This window comes from Pogoniulus pusillus, chromosome 35, assembly GCF_015220805.1.
Source record: "Pogoniulus pusillus isolate bPogPus1 chromosome 35, bPogPus1.pri, whole genome shotgun sequence".
In the NCBI taxonomy this organism is placed as follows: Eukaryota; Metazoa; Chordata; class Aves; order Piciformes; family Lybiidae; genus Pogoniulus; species Pogoniulus pusillus.
Genome location: NC_087298.1, coordinates 8,757,634 through 8,776,378, shown reverse-complemented (window position 1 = coordinate 8,776,378; position 18,745 = coordinate 8,757,634). Strand labels below are relative to the sequence as shown.

The following is an 18,745-nucleotide window of genomic DNA, read 5'->3' as shown; positions in this document are numbered from 1 at the left end:
AGACTGTTTGATTTCCAGTCTTGTCCCCCTTGCGTACTCGCAAGATTCAGGACTTCTGTAGAAGTGTGGGCAATAAATGTCATGTTGCTGCTCTGTGACCTCTTGCAGGTCACAGACGATATGGTGAGAAATTTCCATGGGGAATATACACAATCTTCCTCCAATCAAGGAACAGCATTTCAAAGACATTTGAGGTTAAGGAAAGGGAAACAGAGGGCCCCAAATGTGAAAAGTGGAATTTCACAGCTCTGTGTCCTCACAGGAAAACATCATCCGAGTACCAAGTTCCAAAAAGGAGAATTGCTTTTGACATTCCACTACTATGATATGTAATGAAAACTGAGCACCTCAGTTTACATCTCTCCCACTTCACTTACCAGTCCAAGATGAAAAGAGGTTCCTGGCTCAGGGATGGTAAGTTTATGAAATGTTTCTAGGAGCTCACACCTTTGACTGTCCTGAAATAAGGAGGAAAAAAAAAGAGGAATACTAAAAGTAGGCATTGGTACGACAAGCTAAACTCCAAGACAGAGGGGCAATGTTTGTGGTACTGGGTGCTTAGAGAACTTGCAAGTGCAAAGGAAAATGTGAAAATAGATTTATACATTAGGCTATGAACAGAAATGAATATAGTTTCCTCTGACAGCTGGGTTTAATAACAGGATTTTAAAAGTTTTTTTTCATATGTATTTCTGTAACCTACTGAGTCACCAAACTATGAACTGCAGTTACTCAGCTCAGAGCAAGCTGGTTCTCATTGCAAGTTCTAAATAACAACTCACTAACTTAGGCTGAAGTCAATGTATTTAATCTGTTGAGACGAAGATAGGATCCTAAGAGCTTCGACCTGAAATGCAAATGATTATGACACATGCAAAATACAATTGTTACCGCAAAACGGCAACAAATGAAAGCAGCAACCTAGCTGCTGATTATACTTGTTATAAGTACATAAAACTAGGCTAGGTGTTGCCATCTTTTCTCAAAAGCTATTTAAAAGCTCTTTATTTTTCTGAGATACACTGCAAGCTTTCAGCTTGGCTGAATACAATCTTCTATATTACTGCATCATACAGATGAAGATTTCACATGGTCATCTCTCATCTAAGCACTTCTTAAAACAGCGTGCTTTCATCCTCTCTCCTTCATCTGATAGTGGGGCAGGGAAAAGAAGATTCAGTACTTTAGAATAATACCTGTCCTTTTGCTGAATAATCTGCCAAGATATTGAGCAGCTTATAAAAGACTTCAAACCATGGGAGGTAACTGCAAAAAAAGAAAGAAAGAAACAACATTTAACTTGCTAAATGTCAGCTAATAAATCCAAGATTGCTAGCCTTTATTATACAGATGTATCCTAACAGCAGCTTCCACTGGACATGAGAATCAACTTACACACAAAAAAAAAAAAAAAAAAAAAAAAAAAAAAAAAAAAAAAAGAAAAGAAAATTACAAGATGAACAGGCAGAAAAAAACAATCTTTTTCATTCATGTTACATTTTCAGTCCATAAAATAAAACAGATAGCTGTTACTTTTCACCCCAGTATGCTTTGCTATGATTTTGGGCCCTCTTTTCATGGCACAGCTCTTTATTTTAATTCCTTTTGAAATACCAGCAAGGAATTTCCCTTCAGCTGCAGCGAATAGGAAAGCAAGTTAGTGTGACGCACAAACGGATTCTTCTTCTAATCACAGATGCTTTCTGAAGCAAATGGATTCTATTTTGATATAGTTAGACAGGATTTAAAGTTTTTATGAAATACGACTACATCCTGACAGCTATAAAGAATTGAGTGCCCTGTGGTTCCCAACTGTACAGCTTTCAGTAATAAATGAAGTGAGAAGCTATATATGAGACAGATAAAGTGAATGGCACTCCATCATTAACATTTGTTTGAAGCCTGCAAATGCTACTGTAAAATGTAAGTAGCTTATCAGAATATACTGATAAGCAACTTAACTTTTCATGTTATATGACAGTATTATCATTTAAATTAATATGGTCTAAGCATCTTTACAAACTATGTAATAGAATAGAGCAGAAAGGCAGACAATTACCACTTTAAACAGCATTTAAGTTTGGCATTATATTGTAAACAATCAAGAAGGATTAGCTACAAGATAAGTTTCTTTCTTTCTGTTTAGTTAAATAAACTTCAGCAGAGTTAAAAGCCATTACAAGAGTAACAAGAAATCCTCTCAAAACATATCTGCTAAATAGAGATTAAGAACCTGGTAAACAAATCCTTGCAAGGCATCTATCAAAAGAGTCTGAAAAGACAGCAAAGCTCCCAGCAGCATGAAACCAAAACTGATTTCAGGAAGGTGTACTTCGATTTCTCCTTAATTGCTCAGGGACCTTGCTGAAAAACTACATTTACGGAACTAAAAGGAGTATCTTTTTAAATATTATTGTGTTTATAATGTATGTGGCAGCATAAAATCAATGAGCAAAGGCAAGTCACCTCAGCTTCTGTTTTGCCAGATCTGTGCTTCATTTAGAGCCCCAGTACTGGAGGGTGAGGACTGAGCACATTCCCAGCACCATTTGCAACATGCAGTGCAGTGACCAAACAAGGACAAGGCTGAGCCCTCAGCCATGCTCAGGTACATTCTTTCTTCAAAGTTTTGCTTCTTTGTCCCGTCAAAGGTTCATAGATAAACCACATCTTGCTACAGATTCAAGGGAGTTCTCTTAACTAATTAATTACCACAATACTTCCCACAAAACCAATTTGCAGGTCCTACCCATGAGAATGCTCCATCCAAATCCAGTTTCAATTCTTTGGCTCAGCACTTAGAAAAATAGCTTCTTTGAGTCTAATAAAAATAGCCCAGAAAAAAATCTCATATTCACACAGTGTCAAAACATCAGCAAACCCTCTACACAACAAAAAGATTGCAGCATGGTTTCTGTTGGCTTTCCCTTTTCTTGAGTAGCTTATAATGAACTCCATTACTGTCCTTTGTTTAACACTAACTCTTCCTGATTTTAATCCATATTTTCCAAATGATGGTTTAGCATCGCAGCACAACCTCCTCTTTTTCTTATTTTAAGAATTACGTTCCATTTTGAGGAGAGAAGCTTCACAGTTTTGAGGCTGAGGAAATTAGCTGATATTTGAAGCAGACCTCGGCACACTACAACACATGGGGATCTCTGTGGCTCTTGCTCAAGAGAGGTGCAAGACAAGATAAAACAAACCAATCCACCACCGTGAAATTGCATAAATTATGTAGACAATTTCACTTCAATTTTCACCTCCCTCATCACTGCAGAGTTCAGTATCTCTCTCATCCTGCAAGCTTTAGATATGTTAAAAAACTAATTTATCCTGCCATCTTCAATACTTTTACTTCATCACTTATTCCACGTGTTTACTGCTCAAGAGTGAAACAGTTCTGCTTTTATTAGACCAAATTGTGACCACTTAAAGCTGGGAAAAAAACCAACCAAAACCAACATAAAATGTAGAAGTACTGTTACCTGGATTTGGTTTTAGATCTCTGCCAAAAAGAAAACAGAAAATATGTGGACTTTTTCTCCTCGAGGCAGCCCTTAAGCACTCCTTCCAAAGAAATGGAGGTTGAATTTATAACCAAAAACCTTTCTGAACCACATGCAACTTAAGCAGCACAACTGGTAGCACTGCTGAAGATTTATAGCTTATGACTTGCTCATATTTAATTTGTAACCAAACACTTCCCCTTCCTCTTAGCTACCTTAGAACTTTTGATTAACTCTTGTTTTCACAGGTCATAGGTTAAACAAAGGAAGGGAAGCACTCTGGAGTGAAATTGCCCAGAGCACCATAGCCTGCAAGCACAGGCACAGTCAAACACACATCCTCCTTCAAGCAACATCAAAAAAGTGATAGACTAGAGATTCTTCAAGGGAGTTGAAGTTCAAAGACTCCAATAAGCATAAATCAGATTGTGGTTGAGGAGTAAACAAAAATAAAAGGGTAAACTGCAATTTTTATTATTTTCATTTTACACCCATTTTCCATTCCCTCACAGATGCACACACATAAGGTGGCAGGCTTGCCACATACCACAGCCTAATCAAATCAGGCTTCTTCAAGCTGAGAGATGGGTTTGAAACTCTGCTTTCTCTCCCTCTGAACCTGCAGTGTGTGATGCAACTTCAGTGCTGGAGATAGGCCAGTCTGACAGAAACAAGCACAAGCACAGGAAAACTGCCTATTATGCTACATCAGGTCTGCACAAACTCTGCTGCACAAGTTGCACAGTACCTTATTCAGTAACTCATATGTCATCACCTTTTTAGTGCACTCCTTGAAAGTACAAAACATTGTTAGTTACATGTGTCTTAGCAATTAGGGTCAGGCCAAACGTTAAGACAACAGCACTGCACTGCAGCTTGTAGATACAACTGTTTCCAAAATGCAAACCCAACAGACAGGTGGGCCCAGCCAAGAGGAGAGACAGAAAGCAGCAAATGAACACGATACCAGAGCCCGGCAACCCCTGTGGGTAGACGTCTGCAGTTATGAAGAGGTTCACCTTTCCTAGACTCAACCGGCAAGGAGCAGCAAAGCCTTTGTGCTGGAGCGGCAGAGCTGAAATGCTGGGGAAGGCAGAAGGACACAGATGACCTGCACAGCGACAGCTGCCAAAGGCCCAGCTCACCAGTCAGCCCTGCTCCCACAAGTCCAATCTATACTTCAAAAGTTACACTGAACAGAAAATGTCATCACCCAATATTAGCTGCTGCACAGATGAAAATGCTGTACTGCAGTCAATTTAGCTTTGAGTTTTCAACATATTTTAATCCACTTGTGCACTTTAACATTTAAAAGAGAAAAACTATCACAGCAGCACATGTAAGGTCACATTTTCTGACCTCCAAAGAGGACTGCAACTAGAATTGGGTAATATTGAGCTAGGACTTTTGAAATAAAGCAACTGCCTTTTTATGCACATATCTACACCTGTCCATGGGGTACACACACACACACACAAATGCATATTACTATTCCCCAGCAGAAGAATGTAGTAAGGGATGACCCAATAGAACTTTTAGGGATACTAAAAGCAGTGCAACAACACAGCTTGTGGATTTCCAGGATCCTCCTATTCTCATTAAACACTTAACATTACAACTTTTAAAACCAAACCAACACAATCATTAACAATACTAATGATCAGCTCGTTTGTTTTGATTAAAAAGAAATTTCCCATCCAGTTGTGGGGGATTAATGTTCCCCACTAGGGGAAAACTTGAAGTTTAGTGAGATCAAATAGCACCTATGGATATAAAGCAGAAAGGCCACAACAGCACTCAAAAAAGCATTATCCTATTTTACTGTGACTACTTCAAGCCCTCCTGCAGCCTGTTTGACATGGGCAGTTTGGGGAATACAGTTGGCAAGATCTACACTCACAGGTTATCAGCTAGCCTATGGCAAAACCTATATAAGGCACTGTAGGTTTCACTGCATTGCTTTTGTATCCAGTCTACCGTGCACTTACCTTGAGATTTGAGATGAAGGTAAACCTTCCCCTTTAAAAACACCTTAGATTACTGCAAGATTTCAGGACCAAGCTTCATAGCTTTACTATTACACTTTGGTACTGTCCTATGTAAAATGCAGGGCTCGTTGATAATTAGTTATGGGAGTTCAGGTTGCACAGACATATGAGAGCAACCGTTTAATCGCCATCAAAATATCAAGATTGCCTCCTGAACAGAAAAGTCAAGAAATATACAAACCCAAGATGATAGCTCTGTTATAGTGATTGCCTATATGCGAAGAGATGCAAGTAGTTTAGTCAAATGAAATACTCCAGCAGTAAATAATAAATGCAACATCTTGAAGAATAGCAAGGGGGAAAACCTGTAAACAAGCTATTTACACAGACATCCAATTGATTTCTTTATCAAGTAAAAGATGCCTTCCTCAGGAAAGGCCAGCTTCCACTTATCAAGTTTTGAAGCATTATTAATGAACAGAGGTTTTGTTAATAAATATACTCCCTCTGAATGTAAAAATTTCACCATTATCATTTCTTTTGATAATCTTGAGCACTCATTAAAATGAAGAAGAGACTTAAGTGATAGGATGCACCACCCTGAATCACTGTACTATCTACAAATACCAGGTACATCTAAGGTCAAGTGGGAAAAAGGCTGGACAAATCTGGTACGAACTAGGAATTTTACTTTCTGTTAGAAAGGTAAATCTCCACTGAAGTCAACATGAAAGGGAGGGATTTTTCCAGTGTTAGCTGTAATAAGTAACTGTGAAGGAGGAAGCAATGGCAAGATAACCCAAGTGTGCAAGAACATGGTGAAAGCTGATCTCAAAATAAACTCCCATGGAGCACTAAAGAATTTGAAAGCATATTGAGAACTTCAGCAGGAAAAATGCTGTGGTGTGGCAGCAGCAAACCCCAGTGGAAAGGGTTCCTTTGAAAATTATCTATGAGGACTTGCTAATTACTATACTAACTGTTTGAAAAATTAATTGTCAACACTGACAGCTCCAGTGTTCAGTTTTACTGGTGTACTGACACCCTGAAAAAGTGAAGCAAAGCAAACACTTCTGGAAAGGTATGTGTAGTATCTGTGTTTTCCACAACTCTACAAAGTCAAATACCTGCTTAGTCCTTAGTTCACACAATTTCCACTGAACACTAGAACTACTCCCAGTCTGTACATAGGCAGAACTGTGGTTTTGTACAGATCTCATTGTCATTTGAAATTAGTGAGACTAAGTAACTAGTTTAGCACCAACATATTTGATGTCCTAATAGACTGAGCTACAAGCAGATCTAACTTTTATTCCTTCCATTCACACAAATTAGAAGTGGAATTGTTAACATATATTTATTTATAACACATCCTATCTATTTTGATAACAGCATAACCAACTGCCATCTCCCTCACAAAACAGAACAGTCATTTCCATTTTACAGATGGGCACACTTTTTTGTAGTGACAGGCTCACAAAATCTGCCTGTATTAGCCAGGATTGGATTCGAAGAGTTCCTGCCATCTTGACCTTTTGCTCAGGACAATAATTTCTAGGCCACTGGAATACTTACTTCTGTCAATAATGAGCTTATATAAACCACAGTTAGCTCACTAACTTCACTGCAAGCACTCCTGAATGACAAAAGGATAAAGAAGTGGAAATTTTGGCCAAGTATTTCTTCTGCCAGCACAACTTGTGCATGTATCAATAAACCACAGCAGCCTTTCAGTTCATGGACAATGAATAATTAATTCAAACCATAGATGACCTGGTATTTAGTTGTGGCAGTGAAATCACTATGAAGACCACCAAGTTCTTGCATGTCAAAGCATTGGTCTAATGAGTGAAACACCTTTTCTTGCACGGTCACACTCATACGATGCAAGTGACTGGCATCAATAGAGGCATGTGTGCCTCATTCTCTATGCCCACTCAAGCAACATCATCATTCTAAGCTTGCAGTCCTCAAGAAAGCCATGTAGGACATCGAAATCCCAAGTGAAATCCAGCAATTTGAAAAAAGCTGGAATTTCCTAGAGAACCATGGCATATGCTTTCTGACCAAGGTACTTGTCAGTACCTGTAGGATAAATTATGAATCCTTGCATCTGGATAATCCCACCACCACCACATTTGAAAGAACTTGAGTATGGAAAACATATCAAAATTTACTACAGCCTCTTAGAGACTGAATGTCTTAAAGAATTTTTGTGCTTAAAGATCATTTATATTGCAGATCATAGTTTAAACCCATGCTCCTTCTTCCTATCCTCCTGCAGCTGGTCACTGGACTCAATGTTAGCAATTATGTTTTTTTTTTTTTTTTAAGTTAATAATGGTGATTGCAGATTGTGATGATGAACTAAGTTATGTTTGACAGTCATCATGCTCTTCAGTGGGTTTATGCAGACAATTTTGAATAGCCTTCAAAACACCTTTTACTTCCCTTCATTAAAAATGTGAATTTGCCTTGAATTATTTTTAACTTCCACCTTAATTTTATCTGCTAAGCCTGTTAAAGGACTTAACCACATGGGTTTTTTTACTATTTCTTTTCTACCCCTCAAGAAAGAGAAGTTTTCATATACCTATTATTTTCCTTGTTGTAATACACTACTACTTTTAATTTTTTTCCACTTTCCTTTCCTTCCCCCACCCAATGTTTTCAGCATTTTTACAAAATGCATTTAAAAGAACCAAGGCACCTCTGGGCTGATATGGGAATTTCCATAGGCTAAATTCCCACTTCAGCCATGTTTATGTGTTCCAGTGTCTTCCCTTACACCTTATGGAACTCAGTACATCATTATTCTCTCTTCTAGACTCAGTCTACTGACACATTCTCACACTTTTAAGCTTAAACACATACACACAAATCTCCATAGCAACATCTGTGCATGTTGATGAGATGCAGGCTTACCTTCCACAGGATCAACCAACAGCCTTTTCTTGAACATCAGCTTTATTTTTTTGTTTTTATTTCCAATTTTGTCTCTGCATTAGACCCCAAACCATGTAGAAAGCCATTTGAGTCCTTTCCTTTTCAAGCTATCACAGCATTTATTTCCTTCTCGAACTTTCCCCCACATTGTTATAAACTTCCCTTTATCATCCATGAATGATCTTCCCATGATTTCATGAGATTCAGTTAGCAGTTCTATACTTAAGCACATGCATCATGTACATATCTTAGAAGTATTTCACCCTACACAACTGGCTCACACTGAACTTACCCATCTCCTCTTATGGAACATCTTAATACTATGTAATTGTCAATAGAAAGTGCTTACTTTGGTGACTTGCCACTGTGTATTAATAATAAAAGTCAATTAAAACATTCCCTTTCCTGTTTTTCTACCCTGTGTGACCAAGCATAAGCAGTCCCAGCAAGTCTCACTCACACAAAGCCTCCCAAGTTCACTAAATACCACTATTGAACCCAACTGCTCCCCAAACAGCTACAGTGGCTCTTGAAACGCAGCAGCAGCGTCTCTCACAAAAGGCAGCTCAAAGGAGTTCAATACACCCCTTTAACAACATGAAGCCAGAAAACTGTAACAAAGAGATTTATGATGTAACAATTTTACATTTTAGTCAAGCTAAAAGTGCAAGGGCAGCCCGAGATAACCATTCCAAGAGGCTTTTGTTAATGTGCTAACATCTAATTGGGACATCGCAAATGGAATTGAAGTCTGAGTTTGACAAAGCTGTCACCCTTTCTCAGATTCTTTGTGGTCACTCTAAAACCTTAGGGAGGGGGAAAAAAACAGTTCAGGGCAGCTGCACTGTGGAATTTATGTAAATAAAAGGAATTCAGAAGAACTTTAGCATTACAGTATGCAACATGAAGCTTCCATCAGCCCAGCACACAGTAATCTCCCCCTGCCTCTCACAGGAGCTCTCTGCAAAGTGAAAAAACAACATAGTTTTACAGGCTGAAAAAGAAAGTTGTTCAATGAAAAGTATACTTCAGATTTTCACTGCAAAACACTGTATTAAAAAAGGATCCATGTTTTAAGAACCTGGAGCATTATACCTCAGACTGTAAAATAGGGATCCTATGCCTTTTGGCTTGTGGGTGCATGTAGGAGCATCCTATATTCTGTACAAAGTCTGGACACACAGATACACAGAAGGTGCAATTTAGAATGTACAAGACTTTAACTTCAACAGTCGAGATTTTTTCTTGTGAATTATCACTGCAAAATTTAAGAAAGCTTTTTGAATTTTCTGGTAAAAGATTCTGAGTTTAATTTATTTCAGAATTAGCTTTCAGATCTGGTCCGTTGTTAGGGACTCTGGTAGATCTCCCTCTGGTAGATCACTCTTTTTTAAAAATCAAAGACTTTTAACTTCTAACACACAAGTTATTCATACCATTGGGAAAACTTGCCAAGTGAAATTTCTCCAGTCAGTCCACATGGAGCAAAGAGAAAAGAATTCATTTAACAGACAGAACCTAGGGTCTGCTGAAACAAAATGTACACACATCGCTGAAGTCAGCCCACAGCACAGGCTGACGACAGAAGAAAAAGGCTGTGCAATTTGAACAGCTTTACAACAGTGCAATCCCTACTATATAAGGCTTTTATAGCCTAGAATGCTGCAGTTCTTATTGTACCCAGCTACTATAAGCAGGTCTGAGCAGGTGTGTCTCCCTTTTCAGATTGTACATCCTAGGATGACCGGTCAGGATGACCAAGTGTAAAATCAAATCAGAAGCCTCATATACTCCCAAACACATTCATAAGGTTTCTTGTTCTTCTTCAGAAGTACATAAATATTTGGGGGGGTTAAGATAAACAAACAAACAAAAAAAAAAAACCCACACCAAAAACCTTCTCCAGCATGTTTGAGAGCAGAGAACTGAAGTAGTGGCCTAAAATAAAGGTACATCAAGAAAAAAGGTTTTCTTTAATATTTACAAGGCAAGCACTAACAATTATGTCTCCATATTCTTATTAAAGCCACAGGCAAAGGATATCCCATAAAGCACACTTGGTGAGAAGATAGGCATGCTGAAGTACTTGATGGTTTATAGTAAGATTTATGAAACATAACAAGGTAGCCTTCAAGCTAAAAAGACACTGTACCAACAGGAATACAGTTAACAATGTTTTTACATGGTTAGGGTAAACCACTCTAATTAACAAATACATAGTAAGATGGCAGAGAACAGCCTTAAACTGAGAAAATTTGCAGATGATACCAGTACTAAATTTCCTGGACTTAAACAAAAATTTGTTACGAAGCAGTTCAAGCAGTTAAGGTTTGATTTTATACTAAATAGGATGCGTTAGCACAAGAGCCTGGAGATCCCCACTGAAGTGACAATAGAGAGGAAGGATTCCAAAGGCTTAGCTTGTCAAGGAATCTCTCTTCTCAAACTATGTTTAAAAGCACACATGAAAGTGCTGGAAGAGAGAATTCTAGATGTGGCAGACAATCAGAGATCCCACTAGGTTTGAGACATCTGGCATCAGTTGAAATCCATCACATTTCATTTGGGGATCAAAGACTACTGGTAAGTCTATCACAGGTTGAAATAGTAGATCCTGAACAGCCTTTTCATCACAATGCAAATTAACCCTTTTTCCCTGACCAGAGAAACAGCTCCTTTTCATTACAGACTCCGGTTCTATGTGCTTGTTGAGCTGTGCCCTCCAGTACTAAGTTTCAGCTGAAATTTCAGTAGAATTAGGAACTCCTTATTATAAATCAGAAGTGCTCCCTACCTATCAGCAAATGCACAATGTGCTGCCACACACTGATGGAAGCTTTGAAAGGTATGGGACCTTGACATGTGTTGTATCACAATCTGTTAAGTGTCAATATGTTTCTGAATAGAGGAAAAAAAAAAATCACACACTTCTATGTTCAAAAGTCACACTGAAAGGCTGGTAAGGGATTTTGCTCTATTACTAAAGAAATTTACCACATATTTAAAAGCTGAAGCACGAGATGTGTTTTCTATAATCTCTGTCTTTCCCAGGGCCTTTTATTCTTAAACCAGAGGAGTTTTTTCTATCCATTTATTCTGAATTGGTCATTAACCATCAACCTATGTCAAAGGCTAAGGAGGAGAGAGAGAGAGAGAGGGGAAAAAAAAAAAAAAAAGGCAAGCCTGAATCCACAACCTCTGAGTTAAGAAATTCACTCTGAGTGTAATAAACATCATTATTGTAACAGATTCAGAGGATGTGACTCTCAACGGGCCAACACATTCCACCTCTAGAGCAACCAACCACAGGTAAGATCAATGCCCATTTCTGGGAAAGAACTCACCAGGACATAAAGTTATATGTAGAGTAGAATAATCACAGCTGTCAGATCAGTATTTGAGGAAGCTAAGTATCAATTATGTAAGTCATAGGAGGAAGGCCAAGGTTTTCACTGGCTAATCACACTGTCATATGAGAAAGAGAATTCATTACCTTCTGAGCCACACAAAGGAGTATCTGGTCAAAAACAAGCACATCACAAGGGAAAACTCACTCTCGTGGATCAGCATCGTAAGCTGGTTCAGTAAAAGCTCAGAGATCATGTCAATAGATACAAGAAAAGTTTTAATAAGAGGCAAGCATCCTACAACCAAAACAGCAAAGATCCCATTTCTGAATATGCAGGAGAGCTGTACACTGAGAAGAAAAACCAGTAAGCCCAGACTGCACTTCTTTCAACAAACAGCATTAGCTCATTCCACCACCAAACAAGCAGCTTCACACCTGTGTGTTCAAGTAACAGCATTCTTGGATACAACTGATTCTTTGCATTTTTGTAAATTGGGTACAGAGAAAACTGGGATAAAGACTGACATTGCAGTAACAAAGACAGAGGAGAAATCAATTAGATGCACCTCTCTTCTGGAATTTTGTCCAGACCACTTTTGTTTCCTATTGGCAAAAAACAAATTTAAGCGCAGCAAGGTCTTTTCTGGTTCCCCTGAACGAGGAGAAAATTTCATTACTATAAAGAAATACTCAAATGTTCAGTGGTACTACACATGCCTCCTAATAATAAGCAAAGTTTAGTTCCCAAGTCAATTAGTAGCAAGTCATAAAAATTAAACTCAAAATCCAACCACAGCTGAACAAGTGAAGGGACAAATTCTTGATTATTTCAGTGCTCAGGTGTTACTTCAAATTCATGATTTGGAAATGGGAGAAACTGGGCTAGTCATTGTTAATGAATAAATGCATGCATTAACACAGTCATACAAGAGTCAATGTACTTGAACTGAAGATTCAAAAGATCTTATCTAACAATTAGTTGAAAACATTATTAAAACGGGATTGCTCACAATCATTTTATTCTCTGAATACTCAAGCTGCTGTGCTGACACGAATGTTAAAAGACAAGTTACTGGTAGATAAGAGTTGCAAAGTTTAGAAGAAGATCTGTTCTTTATCAAAGAGTTTGAGTTATAAACTACAGTTTTTATTTCAGATCCATGCACAATCTAGACAGCATTGCCTCTAGGAAGCCATATAAAGCCTTTCTCCTGTTATTACAGTATGGTTGAATCACATTTTCTATTGAAACAATATGCAGAAGTTAACTCCTGCAGATTTTCTCAGCAGTTCTACCTCTCAGAACAGCCCTTGCTTCTTCAATTACCACTGCATAACCTGAGGGCTCCTGCCACATCTTGATTTTTGAAAGAGGAAGTTGCCATGTAACCTTGTTGGGGGAATGTTGGGTACATCTGTCAGCAAGTACAGGATGGTCTTAATCCTGACAGACACGTTTTACACACCTTCAGACAACCCAAAAGCGATCCATTTGTGGAGAAGAAGACTTAACCATCTTGCACTTTAACTACTTTCCCGCTACATTTTTGAGGCCAGGGATCTGGGTTTTCCCCAAGGTGATGAACTAATTCACTTTGTGTTAGCCCTAAAATGGAAGTTTCCAAGCCAGTCGGCCAGGGCCAAAGGTAATAAAAAGTGACATTATTTAATTACTTCTGTTACGGTTGTTCAGCAACTAAAGAAGGTGTGACATGAAGCCCTAATTAATTAAGTAAAATTGTTTTCTGGTCAGTAGGCAAGACGCGTGAACTAGCTGGACTAGAATGCAGCATTCTTGACTTTATCCAATTCCTCCAGTAGCAATACATTGGTATGACTAACATTTGACATTTTTTGTTGTGATCCTTCTCATTGGTATTTTACAAGTGTTTTGACTTGCAGTCAAGATTAAAGCTTTGGAAAATGTGCAATAAACTTCCTTTGACACACCTTTGCTGTTCTTTCAAGTCACTACAAGTCAGTTACATCAGCATTGCCATGGATTGGTAGCAGAGGTTAAAGAAGGAAGGGGAGGGTGTTTGTTTTCAAGGATCAGGTCCCTGAGGATAGGATTGAGAGGGATCAAATAGTTGTAAGCCATAACTAACTTCATATTGTGCATTTCCTCGTTCTATTTAGAAAGTAAATACTGCTCCTTTCACATCTTTGTAACTTCTGTCAAGGAACTCTAATGACACAAGAGAACATCATTGAAGTGGAGGTCATATCTCTACCTTACCTAGGGACAACAGCACAGAACTGATAGCTTTAAGTACATCACTGTTGTAGTTTTTGCCCCGAGAGGGAATATTCAGAATGAATGGCAGTTATCACTGTTATAAAAATTCTGTGTCATTGGTTGAGTTAAATCAATTGACAGTCCCAATCCAGGACTGTTACATGACAGCAAATCTAATTTTGCACCTGAAATCTAATCTCTGGTTTTACACAAGAGCTTTTTTTTTCCCTGTTTTTTTTTGTTTTCTTTATTTATTATGACAAGAACTACCTTGAGATGTAAAGGAGAAGGCAGAAGGGAGGAAGGACCAAAAATCACACGTGGAATATTATAAACACCAGCTAAAACCATAACTGATCTACCTTTCTTCTTCAACCTGTATATCAATGATGCATCTTTTACCTGTCCATCTTTAGCTCTTTCCTAAAATCATCATGAGGATTCACTTCTTCCTTCTGCACTTATTCCTCATGCCATTAATTCTGCCCTTTGATTTTACTTCAACAAATTGTAACAACAGAGTTTTCAACAGTAATGCCCAGCAATATTACACCAGTGCTCTGAAGACAATATATTTGTGCCTCTGACTGCACTTCCATGAATGTGACATCCATGAACTCAGATCTCAAATTTTACTACTGTTAGGATGAGAAGCAGCAGGCAGCAGATGGAGATGAAACAAGAACAAAGGACTGGGAGCAGAGAAGTGTCTCTCAGAGAAGAGCCCTGCATTGGGTTATAAAGTCAACAGCATCAGGAAACGTATGGAGTAACTCCAACTTTTGGTAAACCTAGGATAGCAGAAGTTTCCTTCCCTTACCCCTGCACATCTCATTATAATTTTCAAAGTCAGTAAGTGAAAATGTCTATCCCTTCCCCCTCCAAAGGGTCTACTTAGAATTCTAGGTTCTAAATGTCTGAGACTTGGAATGGTTGCAATATTACCTTACTGGATCAAATAAACTGTCAAGAGGACTGGATTGGGATAACAGTAATCAGAACAAGAATTCTGCTTTGAGCAGAATTGGAAAAGTTGACAAATAGCTCAGATCTAGAAGCGGCTCATTCCGCAAGGCATTAATCCAAGCCTGCAGACTGGAAAGCTTGGGACACATCACCTCATTAACATCATTAGAATGCGAGTTTTCCCAGCCTGTTGCTACATGCCTTGAAGCATTTCTACGTCCATGTTCCTCTCTGTGTCCCCTGCCTCCGCTCTGACCCCTCACTCTCACATGGCTCCCGATGCTGCACTGTGACTTAGTCCCTGTAGTATGTGCGGGAGAAGGGTGCAAGGAAGTTTTTGAGAGAGAGCTTCCTGCTCAGGATCAATAGAAAGCAAGAAACAGCAAGAAGGGAAACACATTAAAAGTTTAACACGTAATTTTGAACTCAAGAAGTACAATAGCTTCTCCTTATCATCACCATTTCAGCTGTGCTTTGGAACAAACTCCCTTTGGCTGCAGAGTGGCAGCGATCCACTGGTGCAGGTTCTAGAGTGAGATTTGGAAGCATTTCGCTATTACGCTCCTCATAATTCAAACTCTGTTTTGTGTCTGTCTTTATAGGTCATTGTTGGCCAGATGGAAAATATTAAGGAAAAAGGATTGCAACTAAATCAATCGGCTGTAGTCTGCTGCCAAAAGGCCCCAGGCTAACTACAAGCAGATTTGCAAGCAGGCTCTGCTCCGTTACAATCTGAGATCTGGCACATCCTTTGCCCTGACTAACAGCAGGAGGGCACAGGGCCAGCTGAGAGCAGCTACTGTGCCAAACAGACTGTGCAGGTCTTACTGCTTGAATGCTTCCACAGAAAAAGGGAATCGATGGGACTCTTTTGTAAACAACTCCCTGTACTTTCTGGCTGCTACTAACTTCAAAAGGGCTAAAACTTCATTCCACTACAAAATTAATGCAAGTAAACAGCTCAGATTTGTACCAAAATCACAGTGTGGGGAAATAAGTATCAGTGTTAAAGAGTAACATTTAACACTTTCAATTAAGAAGAATGATGAATACTTATGTATGTATAGAGAGAAAACCAAGCTCAAAACATCTTTTCTCCACAGCTAAGCATCATCCAGGAACAATTAAAAACTGGCTGAGCAGCAGTCAAAGAAAGTGTTCATATCAATATTCTTTGTGAGTTCTTGTTTACAATAAGGAGGACTTTAAATGTGGTTATTGACAATTTGATTTCTAATGTTTATTTCTAATTCAAGTATTTCCCAGGAGACACCTTTGGCTTTTTGCACAGCTCATGTATGCAGTTATCAATCACCAGGTCCAGTTTATACAGGACATTCAGTGGGGAAAAGTATTTTCTTAATATTAATCAACAAACCTCTTGTGCATTGAGCATTTTATTCCAGACACTGATGCCTGCAGCACCCAGTCCAGATGGGCCAGAGCAGGTATGGCTTAACTGATTTTCTTTTAGCATGGTATCAGCACTTGGGAGGCTGGGGAAGGAGCAGACTGGCTGGAGCTGACATTTCCTAGCATTTAGTAACAGCAGGATTTTATTTTTTCTTTTTGTGATCGAGATACAACCTCAAACTTGATGGATGGACTTAAGTTCCATTTCTAGTGGGCAGTAAGAGAAAAACAGATAGAAACGGAAGGGAACTTCTGTTTCAAAGGTCATCATCAGCTGATCACATAAAATAAAGCCTCTGCAGCAAAGACTTCACATCCCCTACTCCAACCGTAAAGGGATGTGTCACCTATGAGCAGAAAACAAGGATGAAGTTGTGCTTGACACAGCAGAGTAAAAGCCAAGAATCTCAGTTTGTTTAAAAGCAATGTAAGCAGGGTCCTTGCATTACCTAGGACATTTTTCTCTTCCAGGGCATTTGTCATTATTGAAAAACCCAGGGTTCAGAACTTGCAACATTTCCTATTGCCTCTAGTACCCACACCTTAAGTAACTCATATCAGATGGTTTGCAACTGTTACTGAAGGACTCAGCACAATAAGTGAAGTAAAAGGGCAAAAAGGGTTAAAGTATCTTTTTATGATAGATTTCTTTTGCTACTGTGATGAATTGCACAAATAGAATTTCATATTCTAAGCATACTGTAGTGTACGTAAGAATGAAGCCAAGAAACCTTCCTCCAGCCTTGTCCTTTTCTGCTGAGCCATACATGGAGTTTGCCATTTTTGCCTGTGATTACGAGGTGTGTGGATTAGCAAAGTTCTACCACATTTAAGTTTTGACAAAAATATTTAAACCAATTCAACCACACTTCAAAACTTCAAGCTCAGTGAGCAAAGCCTTTAACAGACCTACTGACACCACAATGAAAACTCCAAAGCTTTTCATTCAGTGTCATTTAATATATTCCCTATTGACTTGTTATTTATCAACTACATCCAACTAAAAATAAGCATTCATTATTTATGAGTTCAGTGGAACTGACTCCATTCAATGTCAGTCTTAAAACGCAAAACATCAAAATGTGTTTCTATTGCTGCAACTCTGATCCTGAATACTATTTCAAAGAAAAAACAAACAAACAAAAAACCCAAACAAAAAAAACCACACCAACAACTAAGAGGCAATACTGTAGATATTTTTCACATATTAATAAAACAGAAACCCCAAGCCTCATATAGAATAAACTGGATTCTTTTAAGGCTTGGGCTGTGGATGTGCTGTTTGGACAGAAGTTTATATATGAAATATGTAAAAACCTCTTTTCTATTTTTGCACATGTACACACATGCACATCCTTATGAAATGCATAGACACAACATATTTACATGATTAAAAATGCTTGTGCTCATTCATGATAAAGAAGAGGACCAAGAAAAGGTAGGAATAAACTGCAGAAGCTTTGTAATGATGGGACTGGGGGGAAAAAAAGCATTATTGCATGCTTTTAATTGTTTAAGACTATCTCAGTAAGTGTATTTTACTCAGTTTTGCAGATAACATGGTTTCAGAAAGCTAGTATTACTTGAGAGACACTTCAAATTTTGTTTCAAGATACTTGAGCAAGGTAGGATGCTAAAGGCAGCCTTACAGGCCGCCTGAAATAAGTTTCTAGAGTCTAAAAAACTTTGAACAGTAGGGATGAAAAATGAAAGAAAAATAAGCAGATGTAGTACAAAATTTACTCCTCTTTTCCTGGAACAGTGGTTTTAAATAGCTCATCTCTATCTTGTAAAACTTGTAATGACAATAAAGAAAAAACACAGGAAGTTTGGAAAAGCTATACTGCAAAGTGTATCAGAAAGCAGAAACACAAAGTAGATAGCTACATTTAATTGATGTCAAGCTCTTTTTCACTAGGTTCATCATTTTTCCACATATATTCTGTCAAGTAACTGAAAATAAAAGCCAGTGTCTGTTTAAGCAAATCAGCAGGGGTAAAAACCCCAAACTTTTAAGATGTAAACTGTTTCACAAACATGTCAAGTTAATGCAAAATGCATTCAACTACAGGAGAGCCCTTCCAACCCTGCACACTACAGCCATGGCGTTCTCAGATTTTCTGAGCCACTTTAGATCACTTTCCTGTTACACACAGAAGAGGACCAAACTGGTTTGCAACAGTTAAAGCCTGTAAAAAAATAGAGTTTCTGTGAAAAAAGGTCAGATTCTAGCTCCAAGTCCTGCCTGCCCTCTCTTATTTTCCCAGTAAGGTCCATGCAAAGGAACTGAGAACTGCCTGCATCTTCAACTCCTACTTACATTCAATGCATGCAT

At 38.4% G+C, this 18,745-nt stretch overlaps 1 protein-coding gene across 5 annotated transcripts in view; it reads right to left on the bottom strand.

Moving 5' to 3' along the window:
- DENND1A (DENN domain containing 1A) overlaps nt 1-18,745 on the bottom strand; it is a 197,705-nt gene that overhangs the window by 113,583 nt on the left and 65,377 nt on the right. For all 5 annotated transcript variants that reach the window (XM_064171293.1, XM_064171294.1, XM_064171297.1 and 2 more), the window contains exons 6-7: nt 1,197-1,266; nt 378-458 (exon numbers count right to left, since the gene is read on the bottom strand). In XM_064171293.1, coding sequence (XP_064027363.1) covers nt 378-458; nt 1,197-1,266 — 151 coding nt within the window. The remainder of the gene's footprint in view (nt 1-377; nt 459-1,196; nt 1,267-18,745) is intronic.